Source organism: Physeter macrocephalus, chromosome 11 (genome assembly GCF_002837175.3).
Source record: "Physeter macrocephalus isolate SW-GA chromosome 11, ASM283717v5, whole genome shotgun sequence".
In the NCBI taxonomy this organism is placed as follows: domain Eukaryota; kingdom Metazoa; phylum Chordata; class Mammalia; order Artiodactyla; family Physeteridae; genus Physeter; species Physeter macrocephalus.
This window is the reverse complement of record NC_041224.1, coordinates 10382526-10407325: the sequence shown is the minus strand read 5'-3', so window position 1 is coordinate 10407325 and position 24800 is coordinate 10382526. Positions and strand designations below refer to the sequence as shown.

The window sequence follows — 24800 nt, the reverse complement described above, 5'->3', positions numbered from 1 at the left end:
ACCCTCACCCTAGTTACAAAACAAGCACAGGGGTGAGGAAACGGGGAGAACTTCACAACAGTTGAATCCTACTTTGAAACAATCCAGAATTTTCTTCCCTATAAAATGACTCCTTTAATTCAGTGATTATAAACTGGGGACAATTTTGCCCCCCAGGGACATTTGGCAGTACCTGAAGATATTTTTTTGCTGTCGTGCTGGGGTGTGCCACTGACACGGAGTGGGCAGAGGCCAGGGATGCCGCTAAACGTGCTATAAAGCTCAGGGCTGCCCCAGGCCCCCTGCCCTCCACCACAACAAGAATGACCCAGCCCAAAACGCCAAAGTGCTGCTAGTGAGAAACCTTGCATTTAACAGTGACACTTATACACAGACAAAGGACTCCTACCACGGAGACGTCATTAGAATCTCCTTAATGTTAATTAAACAAATGTTACAAATGTTCACACAAACAATATTAGCTTAAGAGTTTAGTGATTGTAAAATATATATAAAATATATATGTTTTCTAATTGTAAAACAGATATATACTCCAACCCATTCTAAAGAGAAATACAAAACAGAATAAACAAAAAATTTTAAAAACTTTTTTTTTTTGGTGATGGGATGTTTTTTATTTGCATATTTTGGGGTTTTGTGGGGTTTTTTGATTTACAATATTGTGTTAGTTTCAGGTGTACAGCAAAGCGATTCATATATCTATTCTTTTTCAGATTCTTTTCCCATATAGGTTATTACACAATACTGAGCAGAGTTTCCTGTGCTATACAGTAGGTCTTTGTTATCTATTTTAAATATAGTTAAAAAGACTTGTATTACTACAATGTATCCAGTCATTTTTATGGGTGAATTATATAGTTAAAAAATTAATTGGAGACTTCTCTGGTGGCACAGTGGTTAAGAATCTGCCTGCCAATGCAGGAGACACAGGTTCGATCCTTGGTCTGGGAAGATCCCACATGAGCCGAGCAACTAAGCCCATGTGCCACAACTACTGAGCCTGCGTTCTAGAGCCCTCAAGCCACAACTACTGAAGCCTGCACACCCTAGGGCCCGTGTGCCTAGAGCCCGTGCTCCGCAACAAGAGAAGCGACCGCAGTGAGAAGCCCGTGCACCGCGATGAAGAGTAGCCCCCGCTCGCCGCAACTAGAGAAAGCCTGCACGCAGCAACGAAGACCCAACACAGCCAAAACAAAACAAAACAAAACAAAACAAAAACATTGATTGGGATAATCCTGCACATGACCTTTTGTAACCTAATTTTTATTAACATGAAATAACATAACATCATGCATTTAATATGATTAAATATCTTTTAAAACACTGAATTTAATGCATCTATCAAATTCTAATATATAGATGTGCCATACTATGTTCAATTCATCCCCTATAGCTTAATAATTCTATCTTTTCTAGCTTTTGTGATTAAAAATACTGTTGAAACAAACATTTTTATATATAAATATTTGCAGAAGTTTCTCATTTCATTAGAATACATTTTTAGAAGTTGAGTTACTGGTACTAAGGTAAAATTCTTTTTCAGATTTATCAAACAGTCCTTTGGAAAAGTGTTACCAATTCACAGTTCCACAGGACTTTAGGTATCTGACATTTCCCCCATTTCTACGTTTTCATCCCCACGTAGAGAAACCTTGTACCCATTCACAGTCACGCCCCATCCTCCCCCTTTACTTTCTCCCAATCCTAGGCAACCGCTAACCTACTTTCAGTCTTTGTGGATTTGTCTACTCTGGACATCTCACATAAACAGAATCATATATATATAATATATAATATTCAGCCCTTTGTGACTGGCTGCTTTTACTTAACATAATGTTTTTGAGGGTCATCCATGTTGTAGCATGTGTCAGTACTTCATTCCTTCCAAGCTCAATAGTATTCTGTTGTATGGATAGACCACATTTTTGTTTATCCATTTTGTAGTTGATGGACATTTGTTTTGTTTCTACCTCTTGGCTATTATAAATAACACTGCTATAGATATTCATGTACAAGGTTTTGTATGGATACGTGTTTTCAATCTCTTGGGTAAATAACTAGGAGTAGAATTGCAGACTGATATAGTAACCCTATGTTTAATGTTTTGAGGACCTATCAGCCTGTTTTCCAAAGAGGCTGCACCATTCTGCCACCACAACAGCAATTAGAACGAGCATGAGAGTTCTAATTTCCCACATCCTCACCAACACTTGTTATTGTCTAACTTAGCCATACTATTGAGTATGAAATGGTAGTACATTGTGGGTTTTTTTTTTTTTTTTTTTGTGGTATGCGGGCCTCCCTCTGCTGCGGCCTCTCCCGTTGTGGAGCACAGGCTCCGGACGCGCAGGCCCAGCGGCCATGGCTCACGGGCCCAGCCGCTCCGCGGCATGTGGGATCCTCCCGGACCGGGGCGCGAACCCGGCTCCCCTGCATCGGCAGGCGGACGCGCAACCACTGCGCCACCAGGGAAGCCCTGTGGTTTTGATTTGCATGTCTCTATGAGTAACGACGTTGAACATCTTTTCCTGTGCTTATTGGCCATTTGTATATCTTGGAAGATATATCTGTTCAGATCCTTTGCCACTTTAAAAATATTTAGTTAGGCCACACTGTGTGGCTTGCTCAATCTTAGTTCCCCAACAAGGGACTGAACCCAGACCCTCGGCAGTGAAAGCGAGGAGTCCTAACCACTGGACCACCAGGGAATTCCCTCCTTTGCCATTTTTAAACTGGGATATATGTTTCTTGATGTTGAGTTCTAAGAGTTCTTTTCTATTCTAGATACTAGAATGGTCGTAAGTTTTTATTTCTCTTGGGTAAATACCTGGGAGTAGGATTGCTGGGTCATAAATAAGGTATGTATTTAATTCTGTAAGAAACTCAAGTCAAATTCTTCCAAGTGGTTATATCAGTACCTATTCTCATGAGGAATGTATGAAACTTCCAGTTGCTCTGCATGCTTGCCAACATTTGATATTGTCAGTCTTTTTCATTTTAGCCAATCTGTTGTGTGTGAAATGGTACCTCATTGTGATATTTAATTTACATTGTTCTGATGGTTAATGATATAGCATATTTTTCATGTTCTCATTGACAAAAACAACAGAAAACACTTTTAACTATCTAGATGATAACTTGAACATATACCTAACACCTACACACACACACACACACACACACACACACACACACACACACACACACACACGCACTTTACCTACTTAAAATTCCCCATCGGAACTGCCCAAAACTACGTTACAATCTCTTATACAAGCACATACTATGACATAATGGACTTTAAAATCAGACTGCCTGTTTGCTGTTAGAACGTTCTTATAAATTAAAGAAACTATGGTATACATTTACTTTATAATTTCAAGTCCCCTGGCCATAGATCTTGGTTCAAGGGTGGGCACGTGACCTAGGCCAATCCATTTAGAGTAAATTTCTGGTAAACTGTTTGGAATCTGGAATAGACAGTAGTGTGCTGGTAAATAGAACAACCAGCTCTCCGAGGGAAAGAGGAACACCCTCATTTGTAGCATTTGCTAATTTCTGTGGTAGAAATACTCCCACTATAACCAATGTCAAGTTACCAAAGCGAGGTCATTAAATGCAGAATTTGGACCAGAGGAGCATGACTGACTCTTGCAAGATGGTACAAGCCAACTCCAGCATGCCACTGGATAGACATCCTCTCTCTTCCTAGACATGCATGAGGGGTATGCAAACCCCACTGTGAGGGCAGCTACCGTACAGCCAAGACAGAAGCCAGATTTAGGGTGAGACTCACACTGGAGGAGCACAGAGTGAGAACAGAAAAAGTAAAACGTTTGATGACAAAATGAAAATGCTAGATTAAGCGGATATGAGGGACCACCAACTTTGAGGTTGTCTAGAAGGAAAGCCAATAAATTGCCCTTTTATGTTTAAACCAAGTTGAATTAAGTTTCCTGTTAATTGTGCCATAAAAATTCCTAATTGATATAGTAAGGATTATCCTAATCATAATCACGGTTGCAATTATTCTTTACGGAACCCCACCGTCCTGAGCACTGTTGGTAGATTGACTGATTACTCCAAGGTAGGATCTCAGACCCCATCTAGGCCAATCAGATGTGTTCAAACTGTAACTGAGTGAGAAGGAGTCCACAGTGGGAGCCAAACATGTTCAACTTGGAAAACAGCAGCAGCGGTCTCCTGACTGCGGTCGGAAGCCAGGCTGTAACAAGAGGAAATGAAGCTGTCGTGCAGAAGGAGAGGGGGAAAGACAGAACATTTTGAAGGATTCATGTTCTGGAAGCCCATTAGTCCCCTTCTTATTTTTAAACCTTTCTTTGACGAGATGAGATAACCCAGTATCCTTTCTATAAACTCTACATCTAAGCAAACTTGAAGATAATCTACTGCTTTTAACAGAAAGAATCTTGATGTATGCATTTTTAATATATTTGTACATTAAAAGCCCCCTCCTCTTTTAATTGTATTATCTTAAAGAAAATTGATAACTTTTTAATCAGAAAATATCTATGCAATTTAAATTTTAAGTCATTTTAGGAACACATTTGGCATTTTAGCTATGTTTTTATACAACCTGAAGAAATTTTGAGGTATCAATTCAAGATATGTTTATTAAAGTAAGCCCAAAGGAGTCCTTCATTTTGAAAATCCTGGAATAGAAATGCTTCTAATTGGGAATAAATCTACAAGCTAAAAATGTTAAAGACTTAACTTTAATGACCTTACCATGTAATAAGAAACAATATGATGTTGGAAAAACAGGACAAAAAAGAAATACATTAAACTCAGATTCACAGTTTGAATACTGCCAAATTGTGTACCTTAATTATAGCCTTAGAATTTTTCTTGTTCCAAAAGCTCCATTGGAATTTAAAACATTCAGAGGAGGTGAATGTGAGAATCAAAAAACTGTATGAATTAGCTATAAAAATATCTTTAGCCAGCAACAATACATTAAGTTGTAAAAGCAAAATCACAGAATGAAAGGAAATATTGCTGATGCTAGATTAAAATCTCAGTTCTACTTTGGTGGAATGACCTGCTATGCAGATATCCTTTAAGTACTAAAGAGTTAGTTTTTTAACTCTTTGATGATATAGACTATCACAGTGGTGGTTGTCTTAGAAAATTATGGAAAGGCTGTGAAATGTAAGGTAAAGTATGTCATATACTTGCTAATGTTTCAAAAAAATTAAAGGAACTAATTTAATTACAGAAAAATCAGTTGTGAAATAGCAGTTGTATATCTATACTGAGACACAGCCAAAATGCACTAGTTGTTTATAAAAGGTCTGTATCAACAATAAGAAGAAGCAGAGGAAGCTGAGAGGGTATTTTAATTGTTTTGTAGATGGCAATATATTATCAGATAACTAAGCAAACCGTTCAAGACAATCTGCTCATTTTTAAAGCCTGACTCAATAAATTGTGAAAGTTGTGATATTTGGCAAGTTGCTTAATGATTAAAACATTCTCATGTCATTTCCAGTAGTAATTTCTTTAAGGTGGGATGCTCTTCCAAATGTTATCCATAAGAAATCAAACATTACATAATATCAGAATTTGTGAAGTTACCTAAAGTCTAAGAACAAATCACAGATTAGCATAAACAAGGTAATACACAAGAAAATGAGATATAAATATGTCAGCAGGCATCAAATAATTCACACACGTACATCTTTTTCTCAAGCTGTACACATCACCTCACTGCATTAGATCAAAGATATCAGTCTGATTCTTCAGTGAGAAGACACTTGGTGACAAAACCACAGGCATAAGAAAATAACGATAGTAAACACTTTTCCATAATCAAAGGGGAACCAATTGTGATATCTTATTTACAATCAAAATATACACAAAATTCTCAAGTAGAATATAATTAAATGCAACTAGGATGATTGTCTTCTAGGGAGAGAAAAGAACTTAGTCAAGGTTTAAAAAAAGTTCTTCAAGAAGCAAGATGTATATCATAGTTGAGTTTATGGCCGGGAGGCAGCATTCAATCAGACACATGAGAACTCGTCAGGAAGAGCGGTACCCTGAAATTGAATGATACTTTCTCCACAGACGTCATGGGACAAGCGGCTACAGTCATTCTTAATCCTATCTTCAGTAAATGATTTGATGAATATTTACTATTGAAATCTCAGAGGTGTAAACTAATCCTCCATGATTTGTTTTTATGACTATTTTCCATCTTTCTGAAAAACTGTAAGACACATTTATTATTTTAAATGGGTAAGGTTCTATCCAACATAGTGAAAAATAATTTTTATCACATTATTCACATATCTTCATTACAGAGAGCAATGTTCGATTCTGGATTTCATCATGATTCCAGTAACTTGGAGAGAATTGAAAGGGAAGCCAAGGATGAGCAATTCAGCAAATAATGTAAACCTGTGGAATTTAGATTCCGACTGCACTTTTCCTTCAGAGCCATAGATAGAGAGGCAAAGATGCCAGAGGACTAGAAATAGTGGGAAATCCTTTTGGTTGAAATATTTTCATATTGCAGATACGATAAAGTCCTTTCAGTAAAATAGCAAAGGGTTCCAGGGAGAGGGATGTGAATTGGGGGGCAGCTCTGAGTAGCTTGGAGACTGGACTCCCCAGTAGAGGATGATTCCCTGGGAGGGAGAAGCAGGTGCTCGTACAGAACTAAGCTCCGCAGAGTGTGAAAGCCAAGGTCTTGTATTATAACACAGGCAAGCAAGGAATCTCACACAACTAAATCGTCTCCTCTGGGGCTTGGCCAATTTGAATAAAATATCAATAAGAACTATTTCAAAAGAACCATTGCCCAGTGCTTTCTAAAATAATGGATTGCAAAATGGGCCTACGTTCTGATTTCTTGAGAAACAACTGAGGAAGCAAAGAAAAGAAATGGTAAGTAGCTGCATAATGCCACTTGAAAAAAAAAAACACTTAGATTAAATGGAGAGGAAATTGTGAACTAAGACCAACAAAACTCAGTTATCTGTTTCTTGGTGGGAAAAAAGGGCAAAAGGAAAAAAAATCTAAAACTAAATTTTCTTCCTTTTTTCTTTTTAGCTTTATATTAGGCGTACCCTGTAAACCAGGACTTCTAAGTTAACGAAGGAGAATTCAGGCAAATGTTACGTAGGACTTGCCATGCGGCTGCTCTGGAAATCTAGCCTTATTCCTCTCGGGGCCTTTGAGGCCGTCTCTAGAGGACAGTAAACAAAATGCATTTGCATTGGTTCTCGGCCATTTTCTGTGCCAAGGGACTACTCTCTATCCAGTTCTTATCAAGAGATACTCCGGATCTGAGAAAAACTGAGTTTAGAATTTGCCTAGATGTAGGATTTTTTCATTAGAATTCTAAACCCCTCATTATCACCAGGGGGAATCAATGTTATTACCCAAATTTTTTAAAATAAATTTATTTATTTATTTTTGGCTGCATTGGGTCTTTGTTGCTGGGCGTGGGCTTTCTCTAGTTGCGGCGAGCGGGGGCTACTCTTCGTTGAGGTGCGTGGACTTCTCATTGCGGTGGCTTCTCTTGTTGTGGAGCAAGGGCTCTAGGCGCGCGGGCCCAGTAGTTGTGGCACGCAGGCTCAGTAGTTGCAGCACGCAGGGTCTACAGCACAGGCTCAGTTGTTGTGGCGCACGGGCTTAGTTGCTCCACGGCATGTGGGATCTTCCCGGACCAAGGCTCGAACCCGTGTCACCTGCATCAGCAGGCGGATTCTTAACCCCTGTGCCACCAGGGAAGCCCCATTACCCAATTTTAATGATAGAAAAGTCAAGGCACAGAATGCACTGGCTTGTCTTAGGTTACCTCATCTGTTAAGTGTTTTCTTTATCTATAAAGGAAAAAAAAAAAAAAAAAAAAAAAAAGACCTATAATCCTCCCAGTAACTTGGAGGCATCTACTTGGCCACATGAATAATGAAAACAGAAAAATATACTTTTAGATTGTTCAATATTTGGGAAAATAAAATGAGTATTTATTTGATGACATCTGATTCCAAAATAAGTACATTGGAAACATTGATGGTTTCTCCCTCATGCTTTCTGGTTATATTTTGTCTATTTTTGCCATTTTGTTTTTGACCAAAGTAACATTTTGAATTTGTCAAATCTCTATTTTATTTCACAACTTTGGAAGACGCTGTGAAGAATACCAAGAGCCGGGCTTCCCTGGTGGCGCAGTGGTTGCGCGTCCGCCTGCCGATGCAGGGGAACCGGGTTCGCGCCCCGGTCCGGGGGGATCCCACGTGCCGCGGAGCGGCTGGGCCCGTGAGCCGTGGCCGCTGGGCCTGCGCGTCCGGAGCCTGTGCTCCACACCGGGAGAGGCCGCAGCGGTAAGAGGCCCGCGTACCGCAAAAAAAAAAAAAAAAAAAAAAGAATACCAAGAACCATTTTAGTCTTGAGGTAACTTAAAAAAGTCTTGTAAACGCTCAAATGGAATTTTCTTCTATGACTTTTGATTTTCCTGAAATTTTTATAGTTCAGTAGGGATTATATAAGAAACATATGTCTGTATTTCACAGAATGACTAGCATTGGAAATGTAATAATAAGGAGGAAGAGAAACTTAGGCCAACATAAAATACCATAACATAATTTCAGAGCAACTTATTTAGTGGAAAGTAGGTCACTGAACCTTTGTACCCTCCCTGCAGGAAGAGTACTAGTGTGTGTGTGTAGGTCAATAAACAATAAACTAGCCTGAATAGTAAAACCTTTCCTAACCAGTTGTCAGTGTTTAGTAAACACAGTGCATGGACAAGTGTGTTTCCCTCTAGTATTCTGTAGCCTGGAATAGTCCATCTTCTTGATAAATCCACCTTTTGTGCCAATGGCCCACCACAAAAAGCAGATCCAGAACTTTTATCTCCACCCAGGTCAACGCAGGGTCTGCTGGCCGCTTGGGCTCAGAAATACTTAGTCATTTGGACAGAATCTCTCAGAAACAGGTCTATGGCCTATGGCAGCTAGGAAGACCAATGCTCCTGCAGACAGGCTGTGATTTTTCTTGAGAGCAACTCTCACTCAGTTTTATCACAATGCACTGAACAGGAATTCCTCAGGCTCACTTAAGGGGTGGAAGGTGATTTTTACTGTAGCTAGTGGATCTCTAACTTGCTGATGGTATTCCATGAACTTCGGCACTGATAGGATTAGTGATAAGAACCTAACCACAAAATAAATCTGATTAATGTTGCCCTTTTTAGGAATCATCATGATTCATTTAATCTAAGCCAGAAATTACTCACTTAGCAGTTTGAAAACGCTGAGTACGTGTAACACTGGAAATGTCACAAGATATTATCATAACGATATTATCTTATAAAAAGATCAGTCTCTTAAACTGGGTGAGAACAAGCAAATCCACTAGGAAAAAGAAATCACTGTATCTGGCAAAACGAAATATCTGTTCACAGCCGACTGGTGTTAAAGGGCGTGTCTGGAGATCCTGATTGGTGGCAGCAAAAATAACAAAACAATGGTTCACAAGGTATGTTTCTACGGGCACGATCTGACTTTCACAACTACTATTTTACATCAATATTTTGGTAAAAGTTATAGTGATTACCAGAAAGGTTAAGTAATTTGTACAAAGTCATGTGACTAGTAAGTGGCCAATCTGGCATTGAGACCCGTCCTAAAATACCACGCCTGCCCTACCCCTCCCCAGGTCAGGTAGTCTAGAGTATGCTCGCCCCTTTACCCCACCTGTCAACTAAACTCAGGGAGCTACTGTGCGGTGTCAGTATGGGTTCCCTTCTAATAATACATGTACCATTGGTACAGGCAGTGCTTTCTGTGGCTATATTATATAGTACATTTACCAGCATCTCCTTTTTCAGTCTAAATAATATTGGCATATGATATTCTCGTGTTTATGTAATTTAGTGAGGACAAATGCACATATAAATGCACAATCCAAGACACATGTTTTTCCCCTGTTATTAAGATAACTTTTTCACTCTATATCAAAAAACAAACACCCCAATCAAAAAACGGGAAGAAGATCTAAACAGAGGTTTCCCCAACGAAGACATACAAATGGCCAATAGGCACTTGAAAAAATGCTCAGAATCGATAATTATTAGAGAAATGTGATTCAAAACCACCATGAGGTATCACCTCACATTGGTCAGAATGGCCATCCTCAAAAAGTCTACAAATAATAATGTTTGAGAGGGTGTCGAGAACAGGGAACCCTCCTACACTGTTGGTGGAAATGTAAATTGGTGCAGCCACTATGGAGAACAGTATGGCGGTTCCTTAAAAAACTAAAAATAGAGTTACCATATGATCCACGGATCCCACTCCTGGGCATATAGTTCCTGGAGAAAACTATAATTTGAAAAGATACACGCACCCCAATGTTCATTGCAGCACTATTTACAACAATCAAGACATGGAAGCACCCTATATGTCCCCTGACAGATGAATGGGTAAAGAAGATGTGAGATATACAGACACACACACACACACACACACACACGCACACACACACACTGGAATATTACTCAGCCATAAAGAAAGAATGAAATAATGCCATTTGCAGCAATATGGATGGACCTAGAGACTATCATACTAAATGAAGTAAGTCGGACAGAGAAAGACAAATATCATATGACAGCGCTTATATGTGGAATCTAAAAATTAACACAAATGAACTTATTTACAAAACAGAAATAGACTCAGAGATAGAGAAAACAAACTTAGGGCTACCAAAAGGGAAAAGTGGGGGGAGGGATAAATTAGGAGTTTGGGAGTAACATATACACACTACTATATATAAAACAGATAACCGACAGGGACCTACTGTATAGCACAGGGAACTCTACTCAATATTTTGTAATAACCTAAAAGGGAAAAGAATCTGAAAAAGAATATATATATGTACGTATAACTGAATCACTTTGCTGCACACCTGAAACAAACGACATTGTAAACCAACTGTACTTCAATAAAAATTAACATAAAAAAATAAAATAACATTCCCTTAATTATAAGATAATAGAAAAGACATAAAGAAGAAAATAAATATCACCTATAAATCTATGACACAGTAGTAACAACTCTAAGTACTAGTTAATAGTCTTACAGGTTTTATTCACACAGTTTATTTTAAATAAAAAAACCGGATCTCTCATATAAACTGTTTTACCTTCCCTTAATACTTTATATATCACGAACACCTTTTAACACTGCTGGAATTCTGTGTTAGCAAACGCTGAGAAGATGGTATTTTACCTCACACTCCATTCGTACAGTGACATACATCAATTTACACCTGGCATTTTCCAGCAAACACATACCAAAAACTACAACGTGTAGAAATGTAGGAAAAGGAGGTCACAGAAAATGGATCCAGTGAGAGAGACTTTGTATAATTTATCAACCTATGAGTACTGATGTGTCATTGCTATTTTTATGAAACATAAATTTCCTGGATGCTTAATAATGTAGAACACTTTGCTAAGTTTAACTTTTCGCTGCCATGGGAGACCAACCCAAATAGAAAGAAATTCTGGTTGGGCAGATGAAGCTTGGCAAACGTACAGATTAACTGTAATTTAGAAATGAAAAGTTAATTCGTGAAAAATATTAAAATGACTGAGTGGTTGGAGATGCCCATCCACCTGAAGGAGACTTTTCTCTGCCGTATGATACCACCTGGGTAAACATCAAGCTGCGTCCAGTGCAGTCAGAACCCAGCCCAGACCAGCAGCTCCACTGTCCCCTTCGCCAACAGGCAGGGAATGAACCCAAAGGGGCGCTGTGGTTAGGGATTTCCCAGGCCCTGTGGTACTGATGAAGGTGAAAATGAGAAAGAAGATGGCAGAGTATCACACCGTCATATTTAATGAAAGGAGAACACAAATATTTATTAATTTTAGTAATTCATTCATTCAACATTTATGGAGCACCTACTTTGACTCAGAAGTGAAGTTTCTCTTGCTAGTTTATAGTGTGTGTGTGTGTGTGTGTGTGTGTGACTGTGTGAAGGCACCTGTACATGTGTAGAATAAACGCAAATGAATAAATTAGAAACTATGATTAACATGTAATAGATTTCAGACTTATTTTCTTTAGGCCGTTTACGTGATGCTTATGTTCTTAAAGCTCTTGCATTATTTTTTAACCTCTGGATGGAATGTATAGGATGATACTTGTGTTCTTAAAATATTGGATGGGGTTTTGTTTTTGTTTTTTTTTTGCGGTACGCGGGCCTCTCACTGCTGCGGCCTCTCCCGTTGCGGAGCACAGGCTCCGGACGCGCAGGCGCAGCGGCCACGGCTCACGGGCCCAGCCGCTCCGCGGCACGTGGGATCCTCCCGGACCGGGGCACGAACCCGCATCCACTGCATCGGCAGGCGGACTCTCAACCGCTGCGCCACCAGGGAAGCCCCTGGATGGAGTTTTAATCAAGTTTACATCAACTCCACTCTGTAACATTTTTAATATTTTCCTCAAATGGTGATTTTTAGACAATCTTTGCCTCTGCTTATCACTCATTCATTTATTAAGAACCCACTGTAACTTAGATAAGAATAAACTTTACCTTCCAGATGGAAAGACACAAAAGTCAAGAGGACCACGGACAGAGGACTGGCCTCTATGATGTAGGTGCAGTTCATGTTGTTGTCATATTGCTTTGGGTAGTTTGGAGAAACAATGTGACCTGAAGGGTTAGTGAAATTCCTTCCACATCCTAAGTGGGAAGAAAAAGCCATTATCAGAACATCTGTTCTCCCAGACAGCATCTCTTTATCAGTGAGGGAAAGCCTCAACTTTCCTAAGCTCTCTAGAAACATATTCTCTGAGCTACTCCAAATGGAAGTAACAATAACTAAAAGAATGGAGCTCTGATTTTAAAATAAATATGCAAAATCAGAATATTATATATTTTTTAGAAAAATGATGCAGAGTTTTGGGCTAAGTAGAAATTTTACCACAAATCCATTGCAAATCACTTAATTTTAAGATATTAAAGGAAGAACAACTTAGCAAAGATTGAAGAGGATGCATGTAGCTAAAGAAATAAAACTAATGAAAAGTGATCTGTACCAGATCAATACGCTTAACAGTTTTAAAATATCTTATTATATGATAGAAAAATATGTTCTTTTCGTTACCATTGTAATATGGCTATAAAAATAATACCTGCTTTATAAAAATGGTTGAATTTACTAATCCCAACTCAAAAAATTCTCACATGATTCCCAGGTGTCAGAAACGAAGAGAGCTACGTTTTAACTACTAAAATGACGTTTGTTTTCATCTAACCACTAACTCGTTAATCCACACACTCCCTATCTATCACATAGACAGAAGATATCAGTATCCTTTTAAACTGATATTAAAACACACACAGACACAGACACAACGGACCAAGTGAAGACCTAAAATTAGGTCTGCGGTGGTCTTTTGTTACTGCCTTCACACCACCCTCTTATTCATGTCTGAAATACCTGTTCACTGCATTATTTCCTCTGATTCCTTTCGTCAAATTTATTCCTAAACAGTGGCTTGCGAATAGTTGCTACTTGATTTAATTCAGCCGACAAGCACACACACCACCGTGTCTCAGACTTGAAAACGACATGCCCCACTCTTCTACCTGGTGAGTAGCCGTCAGAGAAGGAAGGGGAAAACCTGAAGAAAGCGGCCCCCAAGGTTGACTGAGCCTGAGATCATCTGGGTGGGAGCTAACACATGTAAGTCCCCGGCCAGGGAAGTTCTGCATTCCCATAGGCCTGGGGGGAAGCCCGGGTTTCTACAGCCCCAGGCGAGTTCCATGCAGGCAGGCACTGCGCTCCAGGCCCGGCCTGCTGACTGTCTACTACTTACGGCCTCCTGGGCTTCTGCCCGGTTCCTGCCCCGTGCGGATTTTAGGGTTAATTTCAGACATGAGCGACGGGCACTCTGGCCTTCTACAGCATGTCTCTACTGACCTACGGTTGGATTCAGTCCCATTCTTGCCGACTTGGAAGGAAGGGTGCACTCAGGATTAGCTGACCCACCCAGACTCTCCCCATGGACCTCCAGACCAGCCGACCCTGGAGCAGACGCCTTCTCCCCAAGCCTGCCTGGGGCAGCCACGCCCTTCCAAGGGCCCCCGGGTTTGGTTTTCAGCGCTACTTACGGCTAACGAAGGATGCAGAGAAGCCCTGAGCTGGGACCTCCTGCGACTGGAACACAGCAGTGAAGGCGTTTCGGGGCGTGATGACGGGACCCGGGGCCACGTTCCCGCAGCTCGAGGCTAACAGTGCCCGGTCGGCCTCCTGAGTGCCTGTCCACACCTAGCAAAGCCGGAAACATGACTTAGTGCCCCAGGTTTTCCCTCGTCAACGTTTAATTGTGCTCAGGCTGGAAGGTAGTAGCACTCAGGTGCACACAGACTAAACGTAATAGCAAACAAAACACACAAATCTGCAATATTTTCCTTTGAGAACATTTCTTTAGGCTGCTTTTTTATAGTATAGCCCATTCGTGAGTCTTGCAAGGAGACTGCTCGTTTTTGTGTATCTAGGCAGTGATTTAAAAAAAAAAAAACAATCCTCAAACCCTACCCAGTTTCCTCTTGGTTCTTCCTAGTTGAGCTGATGTAGCTCAACTTGCTGTGTGCCGGGGGAAACAGAGCAGCATGTGTGCTCCTGTGGGGTTTACCATTTGTCCCGGTTGGCTGGCAAATTGTGGGTTGCAAGTAGAGAAGATTTACCAAGCAAGAAGCCCATGGGAAGAAAGAGGGTATGAATTTCAGGTCTACATGTAATTGGCATGAATTGGGATAAATCATGGAAGACTTCCTGGCACTGTTGAATGTTAAGGTTCATTTTGAAGAAAGGATGAGATTCAGTCTCTCTGCAATTCACTAAAGACGGGGTCACCAACTCCCAGGTAGACCCCGGCCACTTTAAAAGAAGCAAATGATGATAGGCTCATTTGAGAAATAGTCGCTGGGGAATAAATTGCGAGGATCAAAATTCCAACTTCGATCACACCAGCCCTAGACCAGCCTAGGGAAGGCTATTAATCACAGACTCATGTTTAAACGCAAATTCCAACTGTGAAAGGAGCTGCTGTGGAGCTGCTGAGTGTGTAGGAGGGGCTTTGCCTGACTTCAAGAGAGGCCTGAAGAAGCCCCAGGGGCAGGAAGGGGCAGGGCTAGTTCAAAGAGAGGGAAAACTGAGCCAGGGGTGAGGCGGGGCTGCAGTCAGCGCAAGCCCCGTGGCAGGTCAGGGGTCCGGGCCACATCCTGGACGTGGCGGGGGGCCTCCAGGAGGCTTGAAGCTCAAAGCGGAGACGAGAAGGAAAAGGGAGGATGCTGGGAGATCAGCCAGGAGGCTGTGCAGTCGTTCAGGCAAGAGATCATGGTATCTACAGCAGTGCTGAGTTACTCACGGAAAACATTGGTATTAGGTAATAAATGCACATTATTGGGGGAAAAGGACTGTTAAACTTGTTTAACCAGTGAGTCTCAACCGGGAGCAATTTTGCCCTGCCTGGGGGCATTTGCTGATGTCTGCAAGTGTTTTCAATTGCCACGTTTGGTGTGGGCGTGGCTTGTAGTGGGTAGGAGGCAGGGGTGCTGCTGGACGTCCCGTGATGGCCCTCCCCAAACCCCCAACTAAGAATTATCTAGCCCGGGAAGGCAAGAAGGTAATTGGGTTTGGGTTAGTCTTACTTAACTGTTCAACATTCCCTTCACATCAAATTACTCATTCTGAACATATCACTCTCGGGACTATTTCCTCAAACAAAGCGATCACACACCAAGCCCTTACAAACGTTTCTATTAGCTGATCAGCGCACGGGAAGAGGCGCCAGGTAACGCCAGTCCAGAGCACCATCAGCTCCCTAAAGTCGTATCATTTCAACGGATTCTCAAACACTGCGAGTCCTGCTGTTAATCATCTTACTGAAGTCCAATTACATGTGCCGTTTATGAGATATGGGAGGTGCCTGGGACTGGAGCCGCTGAGAACAAAAGCAAAGATATTCTGCCAAATCAAAAGATCAAAAAAAGGTCAGGAAAGAAGTGCACACCCCCTATTTTCCCTAATATCCCCTTTATGTCCCCTGAGCCCCTGCCTTTAACTCTCCAGGGAAACAGTATACAGAAGTTTTCTAACCACATTCTGTTAAATTGTAAACATGACTTACTGAGAGAGAGATCTGCATCTGCTATCTTTACAAACATCACTCAAGAGGTGAAGTGATAAGAGCTAAAACTTTTAGGAAAGACTCTCCAGTTCTTTAACAAAGAACTTCAAGAATCCTCACGGGCTTATACTCTTCTGAAGTCATTAATTACGGATCTGACATCTGTACCTTTTGGCTCAAGAACACGGGTGTTATAATGATAATAATGGTATACCAGAGTTGTTAAATATTCATCGATACCTGTCAGTCAAGATCTCATGTCATTGGCTCTATGACCTAGAACTCGTTTAAATGATACTGGACCTACAAAATGTTACAAAGCTGTCAAAAACTTTCTGACGTTTCTTAGGGTTTGTACAATCCATCCTGGCTTCAGGTGATATTTTATCACTCAAGCCATTTAAAAAAAACGTTTACTGAGTATCTGCAGATTCACACGCAGTTGTAAGATACAGAGAAATCCCCTGTACCCATTTCCCAGATTCCTCCAACAATGACAGCTTGTAAGACTGTAATATAATATCATAACCAGGACGCTGACTCGACACAGTCCACTCATCTTCCTCAGTTTCCCAGGCTCACGCACGTGTGTGTGTATTCGGTTACATACAAGCTTATACCACCACGTTCAAGACACCAAGCGGCTCCAACACCGAGGTTCCCTAGAGTTGCCCTTTTATAACCACACACGACTCATTCCCACACGCACATCTTGCTAACCTCTGGTAGTCTGTCCTCCGTTTCTCAGCACTGCCATTTCAAAAATATTATGTAAATGGAACAATAGAGTATGTAACCTTTCGGGACTGGCTTTTTTCACTTGGTTTAATTCCCTGGTGATTTGTTCAGATCGTTAGCCTGTCAAAAGTTTGTTTACTTCTACCGAGGAGTTGTACTCCACAGTATGGAGGTACCAGAGCTCACTGAACTAGTCACCTGTTGAAGGACATGTGCACTGATTCCAGTCTTTGTCTACTGCCCATAAAGCTGCTATGAACATCTGTGCGCAGGTTTTAGTGCAGACATAGTTTACATTACTCTGGGATAAATGCCCAGGATCTTACGGTAAGCGCACGTTTCGTTTTATAAGAAACTGCCACACTATTTTTCAGAGTGGTGTGCGCCATTTTACGTTCCCACTGGCGATGAATAAGTGATACAGCCTCGCTGCAAGCTTGGCGGGATTTGGTGTTGTTGCTGTTTTTTATTCGGGGCAGTCTGCTAGGTGCGTGGCACTCGTTGCGGTTTTAAGTCTCATTTTTCCTAACGGCTGGTGATGTTGAACATCTTTTCGCATGTTTATTCACCACCCGAATATCCTCTTCGGTGAAATATCTGTTCATATCTTTTGCCCGTATTCTAACTGGACTCTGTATTTTTACTGTTGGGTGTGAGAGTTCTGTCTGTACTTTAGATAGCAGTCTGTTGTCAGGTAAGTGCTTTGGAAATCTTTTCTCCCAGTTTGTAGCTTGCCTTTTCATCTCTTTACAGAGTGAAATATTTTTAATTTTGATATGGTAAAATTTATTAATTTCTCCTTTTACAGATTCTTCTTTTTTTTTTTTTTTTTTTTTTTTTTTTTTGTGGTATGCGGGCCTAGAGCAATGATTTGTTGAATTGCTGATTGATTTGTTTGTTATTGGAAGACTCTTCTTTAAATGTTTGCCTTTTTGTTTTGTTTTGTTTTGCGGTACGCAGGCCTCTCACTGTTGTGGCCTCTCCCGTTGCGGAGCACAGGCTCCGGACGCGCAGGCTCAGCGGCCACGGCTCACGGGCCCAGCCGCTCCGCGGCACGTGGGATCCTCCCGGACCGGGGCGCGAACCCGGTTCCCCGGCATCGGCAGGCGGACGCGCAACCACTGCGCCACCAGGGAAGCCCTACAGATTCTTCTTTTGATGTTTAGTCTAAGAACTTTTCATCTATCTCTAGGTCCCAAAGATTTTCTGTTCTTTTTCTCCTCAAAGTTTATAGCTGTATATTTACATTTAGGTTTATGATCTATTTTGAGTTAATTTTTGTATAAGGTTTGAGGCTAAGGGTTGCTTGCTGGAGCTGGGCCCCTCTTGCTTGTCTTGTTTACCCACCTCCGTATCTCTGGGCAAAAACTGGAGTCTCAGGCCCAGCAGGGAAAAAGTGTGTTTCCCAGGCCGCTGAGTTTTGTCAGAGTTCCAGAAGGATCCCACCCGCCAGTGGTTCAGCCTTGCCTGCTGTTAGAGGGATTCCCATTCCATCCAGAGGAGAAACGGGACTGACTAACTTTTCACATTCCATTTTTACAATTGAAGAACTTGAAAGACTTTACTTTGTCTATATATTTGATGTTGACTCAATTCCTGAGAGAGTTCATTTGTTTCGTGAAAAAAGCAATTAGGAAAAGTGTAAACGATGTTTTGTTTTACGTGTATTATATACAAGTCTAGGATTTTTATTGAAACAGCATGCAAGGATCAGTTAGATGTAAAACATAATTTGAGAGATGATGTAAAATAATAACAACATCGACAATACAAGCCACTTCTACTCATTAGGTGGTTTTATATTCCAAGTCCTGAGCACTATTTATGTTATTATATCGTATTACATCTAATGCTTAAAACAGTCCTACTAAAGTAGGAATTATTCTCTTCACTTTACAGCTGAGTAATTTAAAGCCCAAATGTGTAATTGGCTCATAGAGGAACATTCAGGTGGTAAATGCAAGAGATGCAGAGTCCAGGCAAATGTTCTTTCCCCTAAAAGGTGTATGTCCTCTTAGCGATAGAACACATGAGATATAAAATAGCACAGATGGAATGAATTTTTAATACAGTTATCACGGTCATAAGTCAATGAATAGGGATGTCAGTGCCACAGGAGCAGTATTTACAACTGGAGAGGAAGAGAGCCTTACTGACTGACCCATGGCCATGATTTTACATGGATGGGTCCCCCACGGTCTGGTCAGCTTGTAGGCACTTAAGGCTCAGGTGAAGGCTGACGCTAGTGCATGTCTAGCCTTCTATAATTTTTATAGGATACTCTAAATGTTGCCTGTCGTGGTGACTTTGATTCATTTTGTCCTTGGAGGTCTATTAGAAAGAAAGAAAAAAGAAAAGAAAGAGAAAACGAGAAAGAAAGAAAGGGGGGGGGAGGGAGGGAGGAAGGAGGAAAGAAAGAAAGAAAGAAAGAAAGAAAGAAAGAAAGAAAGAAAGAAAGAAAGAAAGAAAGAAAGAAAGAAAGAAAGAGAAAGAAAAGGAAGGAAGGAAGGGAGGAAGAAAGAAATCTGCCCTTCTCTCTTTAGTTTCTATAGAAAGGAAGAACCGTAAATGCTCATGAGAATTTAATAAGGTGAGACAATCTCCTAAATTAAGTGTCTTTGCTTATGTATTAGCGAATGAAAGTCACAGGGCAATGTGTGTTGTGGTTCAAATTTTAACTCCTAGTGGTTGAGGTTTCTCAGTTTTTCATTCAAGAAATCCAAGCAGCAAAATTGTCCTTCTCCTCCTTTGAGAGGCAATGAGTCATTTCAAGTGTAAACGTTTATGTTCCTGCAACCAGCTTGGCTCCAATTAAATATACAAGTGCACTGACCTTCACAAAGCTGTTCCGACACTGTCCGTCCCCACTGGGGATGAGGAAGTTGCTGTCAAAGCTGAGCTCCAAGTGTTTACTTTGATGAGTAATGACTGTCCAGGAACATCTGCTGTTCTCGGGAAAATTCTGAGGCCAGTGGGGGGATCTGATTGTACCATTGTCTGAATGAAGTATTCCACCACAACCTGAAAAATTGTCATGGAAAAAGTCATTACCTTGTGATGAAAATAACAATTTTGGTAACTGAAGACTTCTGGAGAGGACACATTTCTAAATGTGAGATATCAGTGCATCTCTCCTTACATATGAGTCTCTGACCTTCGGGGCAGGTCCACAAGGACTCTCAGCAAACGGAAGGTCACTGAAGCCACAGGAGGCTACAGCTGTTACTGTTTCGTTACACCTATACTGAACTCGCCTGAGACCATTAATCCTTGCCATGGAGAGGACAGACTTCTATCCTGTTTTCAAACAAGAGCAATAATTTTTACTCCCCTTGAGGCTATGTAGTATCTGTGGCCCAACAATCTCAAGCTTTGTATTTTATTGCCACTAACACATGAGAATACAAGTCTATACTCATCTGCAATTTTACGCTAACATCCTGGACGGGAGAAAATGATCTTGAGGAGGGGAAAATCTTCCATTAAGTAACCTGGTTCATTCATATTGAAATGCTGATGGTTGAACAATTACATGGATTACAGGGATTGAAATTACAGGGATTGAAAGAAAGAAAAATCTAGAACTATTTTGTAAAATTAACGTATGTTCTTAAGAGATGGCAAAAGAAAAAAAAATATGAACTCAAAACAAAATGAAGTTAAAGAGTGTTCCCTGTATCTTCCGCTTTTAAACCCTTGGAAAACCAGTGGTTCATCTCAGCTCCCCTCTGCTTCAGCAGCACTCAGAGAGCTCCCCAAACATCTTGACTCTTCTGGAAATAACTGCCCTGTGTGATGTTGCAAGACTATGGTGAGGTCCTGACAAAAGTGTCCGATGCAAGGCTTATATTTTCTGGGAATTTCCATGAAATGAAATTTCATAGTTTGCAGATACAACAAGTAATCTTTTGAAATGGAATCTATCATGTTTTGCCCCATACAGAGCATTCATTCTAAGTCACAAATCTTATCTTGTCACTTTGCTGCTCAAAACTCTTCAAATAGCTCCCCACTGCTCGAGGGATAATGTAGAAGCCAAGGCTCTCCAGGATGTGGACTACTTATTTTCCTGCCCTCAGGTCACCACTCAGCATTCTGCCTCCATGGTCCAAATACGTTAAACTACTTGTGATTCCAACACATATTTTCTATTACTTGTGATTCCCTAGTTGTACCATGGCCCTTTGCCTGTGGAGACAGCACGGTGAAGTATTAAGAGCAAAGTTTCTGGGCTCTGCTGTCTTCATTCAAATCTTGACTCTGCTGATCATCAGCTACACGAGCTGGGCAAATTATCCACCCATTTATCCTGTTTCCACCCATGCAAGTGGAGAAAATGTGCATTGATACTGTGTCTTCCTTACAAGGTTGCTTCATGAGATTCATGTGTAAACATTTAGAATTGAGTCTGACAGAGAGTAGGTACAAAATGTATACTTGTTGGGCTAGTTAAGAAATTAAAAAAATACATCGATGATAAAAGACAGTAAGCGCAGAGAATGTTTCTTTCTTTTACCCAAAGTCTCTGTGTTCCATGTGGCATAAAAGCCACCATTTTGCACCGAATGGTCCGTGTTAAAAATCACCACCAGCTGGTTGGAACCCGACTGGATTGTCCTGGGGTTTGAACTTCCACAGTAGTGTCCTATGACGGGTGATCCGGGGGAACCACCGTTTCTGACTGTGACAGAGTCCCAAGCACAGGTTGCATGGGCTTCAATGTCAAAATCACTGAATGTCAGCTGCAGGAGAAAAGGGAAGAAATGAGGAAACACTCTGAGCTGTAAGTGAGCCTATCTACGTAGAGTTCGACTGAAGTCCTTACACGCCCTTTTATTTTGTTTTAATTTATATAATTTTGTATTTATGTCTCTTATTTCATTCTCCCTTGTCCTCCTCTATTTTTTTCTTATTGAAGTTTCTCTTGGAAATTTTGAGAAGGGATATTTCTCCCAGAACAGGAGTCATTAGGGTCATCCTCAGTCCCCTGGGCTGGGATGGCAACTCATATCAAGAACATAAATACATCTCTTTTCTGGATGGGGAACTGTCTTCTATAGCGAGCTTCTCCTGTGCTTGAAAAAGAATGAAAGCTATTTCATTCTTCATTAGTTGTCAACTTGTAGATGCCAATGTATATACTCTAATCAGAGAATTTTAGGGAGAAGATGACCTGGATCAAAGCCTATTCTAATCACTTGCTTATTAAAAGAACTCTGTTTCCACACAGGACATGGTACTTTTGTTGTATAATTTCAGAATTATTTTACACACTAATCAAAACTCACAGTGATGGTGTGGCCTTGTGGGGCTTCCAACAACCAAGAACAGTGGGTCAAACTGTCGTAAGAGGCTGGATAGTTGGGGCTTGAGATCACTCCACTCTCACCTATCTGTACTCCACCACAGTCTGAAATTAGATTGTAAACTTCTAAATAAGAAAGGAAAAAAACCACCAAATTCTGTAAAGCCAAAGTAAATACTACTTATAGCCATCGTACTTTATGATTTAAAAAAAGGACAATAAATGAATAAATAGATGAAAGCAAAGTAAAACTAGATGGAAGATTAGAAATCAACAGAATCCCATATAGTGTTAATCAAATGGAATCACACAGTGAAGGCAGGCTCAAGTTTGATACAAAGGAGAAGGAAGATTATCTGAACGATAAATGGAGAATAATTAGATGAGCATAGAACTGACAGTAAATGCACTAGGGACAAAGTAAAGAACATTGCCTTTCTTAAAAAAAACTCGGCCTGTGAAAATAAATGTAAGCTTGAAGAATATGACGAGTACCATAACTAAAGACTTTGTCGTTTGACAACAAGCACATATATTGTAATCAGCTATCAAAGTGTACATTAGTATGGCAAGTTGAAACATGGATACATTTCTAAAGCATGGTATGGTCTGATGTTCCACACAAATAATACTGCTTCCTGAAATCTGACTCTTTTCTTTCAATCTGATAAAGAAAAACCAGCTGGCAACATGGTTGACTGAATAGATAATCAATCTCACTCCTTTCTCCAACCAACCATTTGGTTATAACACAAAGAAATGGTAAATGAAATGATAACCAAAATATATTTGATTCATAGCCCGACTTAATGGAAAGAAAGGAGATCTCTCAGAACTATAAACAATAAATGTACTCAAATTCCAAGGGGTATCTTAAACTGAGAGTGTGTCGGTCTAAGAGGATATAGAATCAAGATGTGGGCCCCAGGAGTTGTGCTTTGAGGTTTGATGATCAGGCAAAAAGAGAACATATGGCCTTGGACCTCCACAAAAGCAAGGGCTTTTACATAAAGTTCAGAATCTAAAAGGACTGCCGTATTAGTGAAATGGACTAGAAAAACTCTAATGGCCCAGAGAAGCAGCAAGGAGGAGTACTGTTTGTCTTGGGCTGAATTTTCAGGTACAAACTGAATGTCACAGATACAAATCTAGCACAAAACATTAGCAAATTATGTTTAGTAATATGTCCAAAATACACATGATGGCCAAGTAGGGTCTATCCCAGAAATGAAAGGATGGTTTAACAAGAGAAAAATCTTTTAATACAATTTATCACATTAACACATTAAAGGAGGAAAAAATAGGATCATCTCAATAGATGCAGAAAAACCATTTGCCAAAATCTGACAGTAAAAAAAAAAAACAAAAAAACCCCACAACTTTTTGTACACCATGAATTGAAGAGACTTCCTTTAATGTGATAAGGAGTATTTCTTGAAAACCTAAGAGAAGCCAGTATATTTAACAATGAAATGTTACAGGCATTCACATTAAGGTCAGAAACAAGATGCCGTCATCCCTTGCATTTGACATTATGATGGTGGCCTTAGCTAGTGAAATAAGACAAGAAAAAGAAATCAAGAATTGGGATTGAAAGAGAAAAATTGCTATCAATTTGCAGAAGATATGATTGTTTACACAGAAAAACCAGAGGTAATTTATAGACAAAATACTGAAACCAATAAGAGTCTAGCAAGATCTGTGGGCTAAAGATTAATGTATTAAAATTTTAAAATTCCTAGATATAGGCAACAACCAGCTAGAAAGTATAATTAAAAATGTCTCATTGACACTACCAACAAAACCAATAAATAAACCTAGAAATACATCTAACAAAATATATGTGAGATCTTTATGGAAGATGTCATTAAAAAATTTATATATTATGTTATTGCCAGAGTTGGAGAGCTTATCATAAGTCTTACCCGTAAAGGAATACTGTGCATGGAATCCAGCATGTTCTACACGTTCATTGGTGACAAAGTGTATCCATACCTGAGGATAAGGTATAACCAGTGGCATTGTAGGTTCTGAAGCTCCACAAAGTCTCCATATCAGAAGCCCATCAGCATTACCTGAGCAGAATAACACACCAGTGTCACCATATATATATATATATATCTTTTGGAAAATGAATCCAATGAATTCAGTAGGAACAAATAATAAAAAAAATTTTAAGCTATTACACTGATGCACATTTAAATTCTGGTTTAATCGCAGACATTTCACACATCTCCTTCCTGTCTTTCTCAACTACAAAGGAAAGAGTGCCTCCAATGGGTAAAAAAGAATGCTTTTTTTGGTATGGGCCTCTTTCTCTATCATAGGTGTCATTTTGTTCCAATTCATGTTTTCATAAGTATCGTTTAGCATATCTAAACAGAGACACAACTGTTAAAAAACTCTGGGCTGTGCTTTTTTTTTTTTAAGGAGTAAAAAACTCAATACCAATAGTGACAAAACACATCAGCAAGATCAAAGTGATAATTACCTAAAATTTTAATAATTTCTTCATTGTATTTAATCAACTAAAATGAATGGGATATTCCATAAGCTAAGAACTATCAGATTTGGAGCTA

The 24800-nt window shown here is 40.1% G+C and overlaps 1 protein-coding gene across 1 annotated transcript in view; it reads right to left on the bottom strand.

The window, feature by feature from the left end:
- Nucleotides 1-24800, bottom strand: part of CUBN (cubilin) — a 272915-nt gene that overhangs the window by 48193 nt on the left and 199922 nt on the right. The window contains exons 51-56 of the mRNA XM_007118498.4: nt 24147-24296; nt 22205-22326; nt 21433-21658; nt 19750-19937; nt 14158-14314; nt 12574-12723 (exon numbers count right to left, since the gene is read on the bottom strand). Of these exons, the coding sequence (XP_007118560.2) occupies nt 12574-12723; nt 14158-14314; nt 19750-19937; nt 21433-21658; nt 22205-22326; nt 24147-24296 (993 nt within the window). The remainder of the gene's footprint in view (nt 1-12573; nt 12724-14157; nt 14315-19749; nt 19938-21432; nt 21659-22204; nt 22327-24146; nt 24297-24800) is intronic.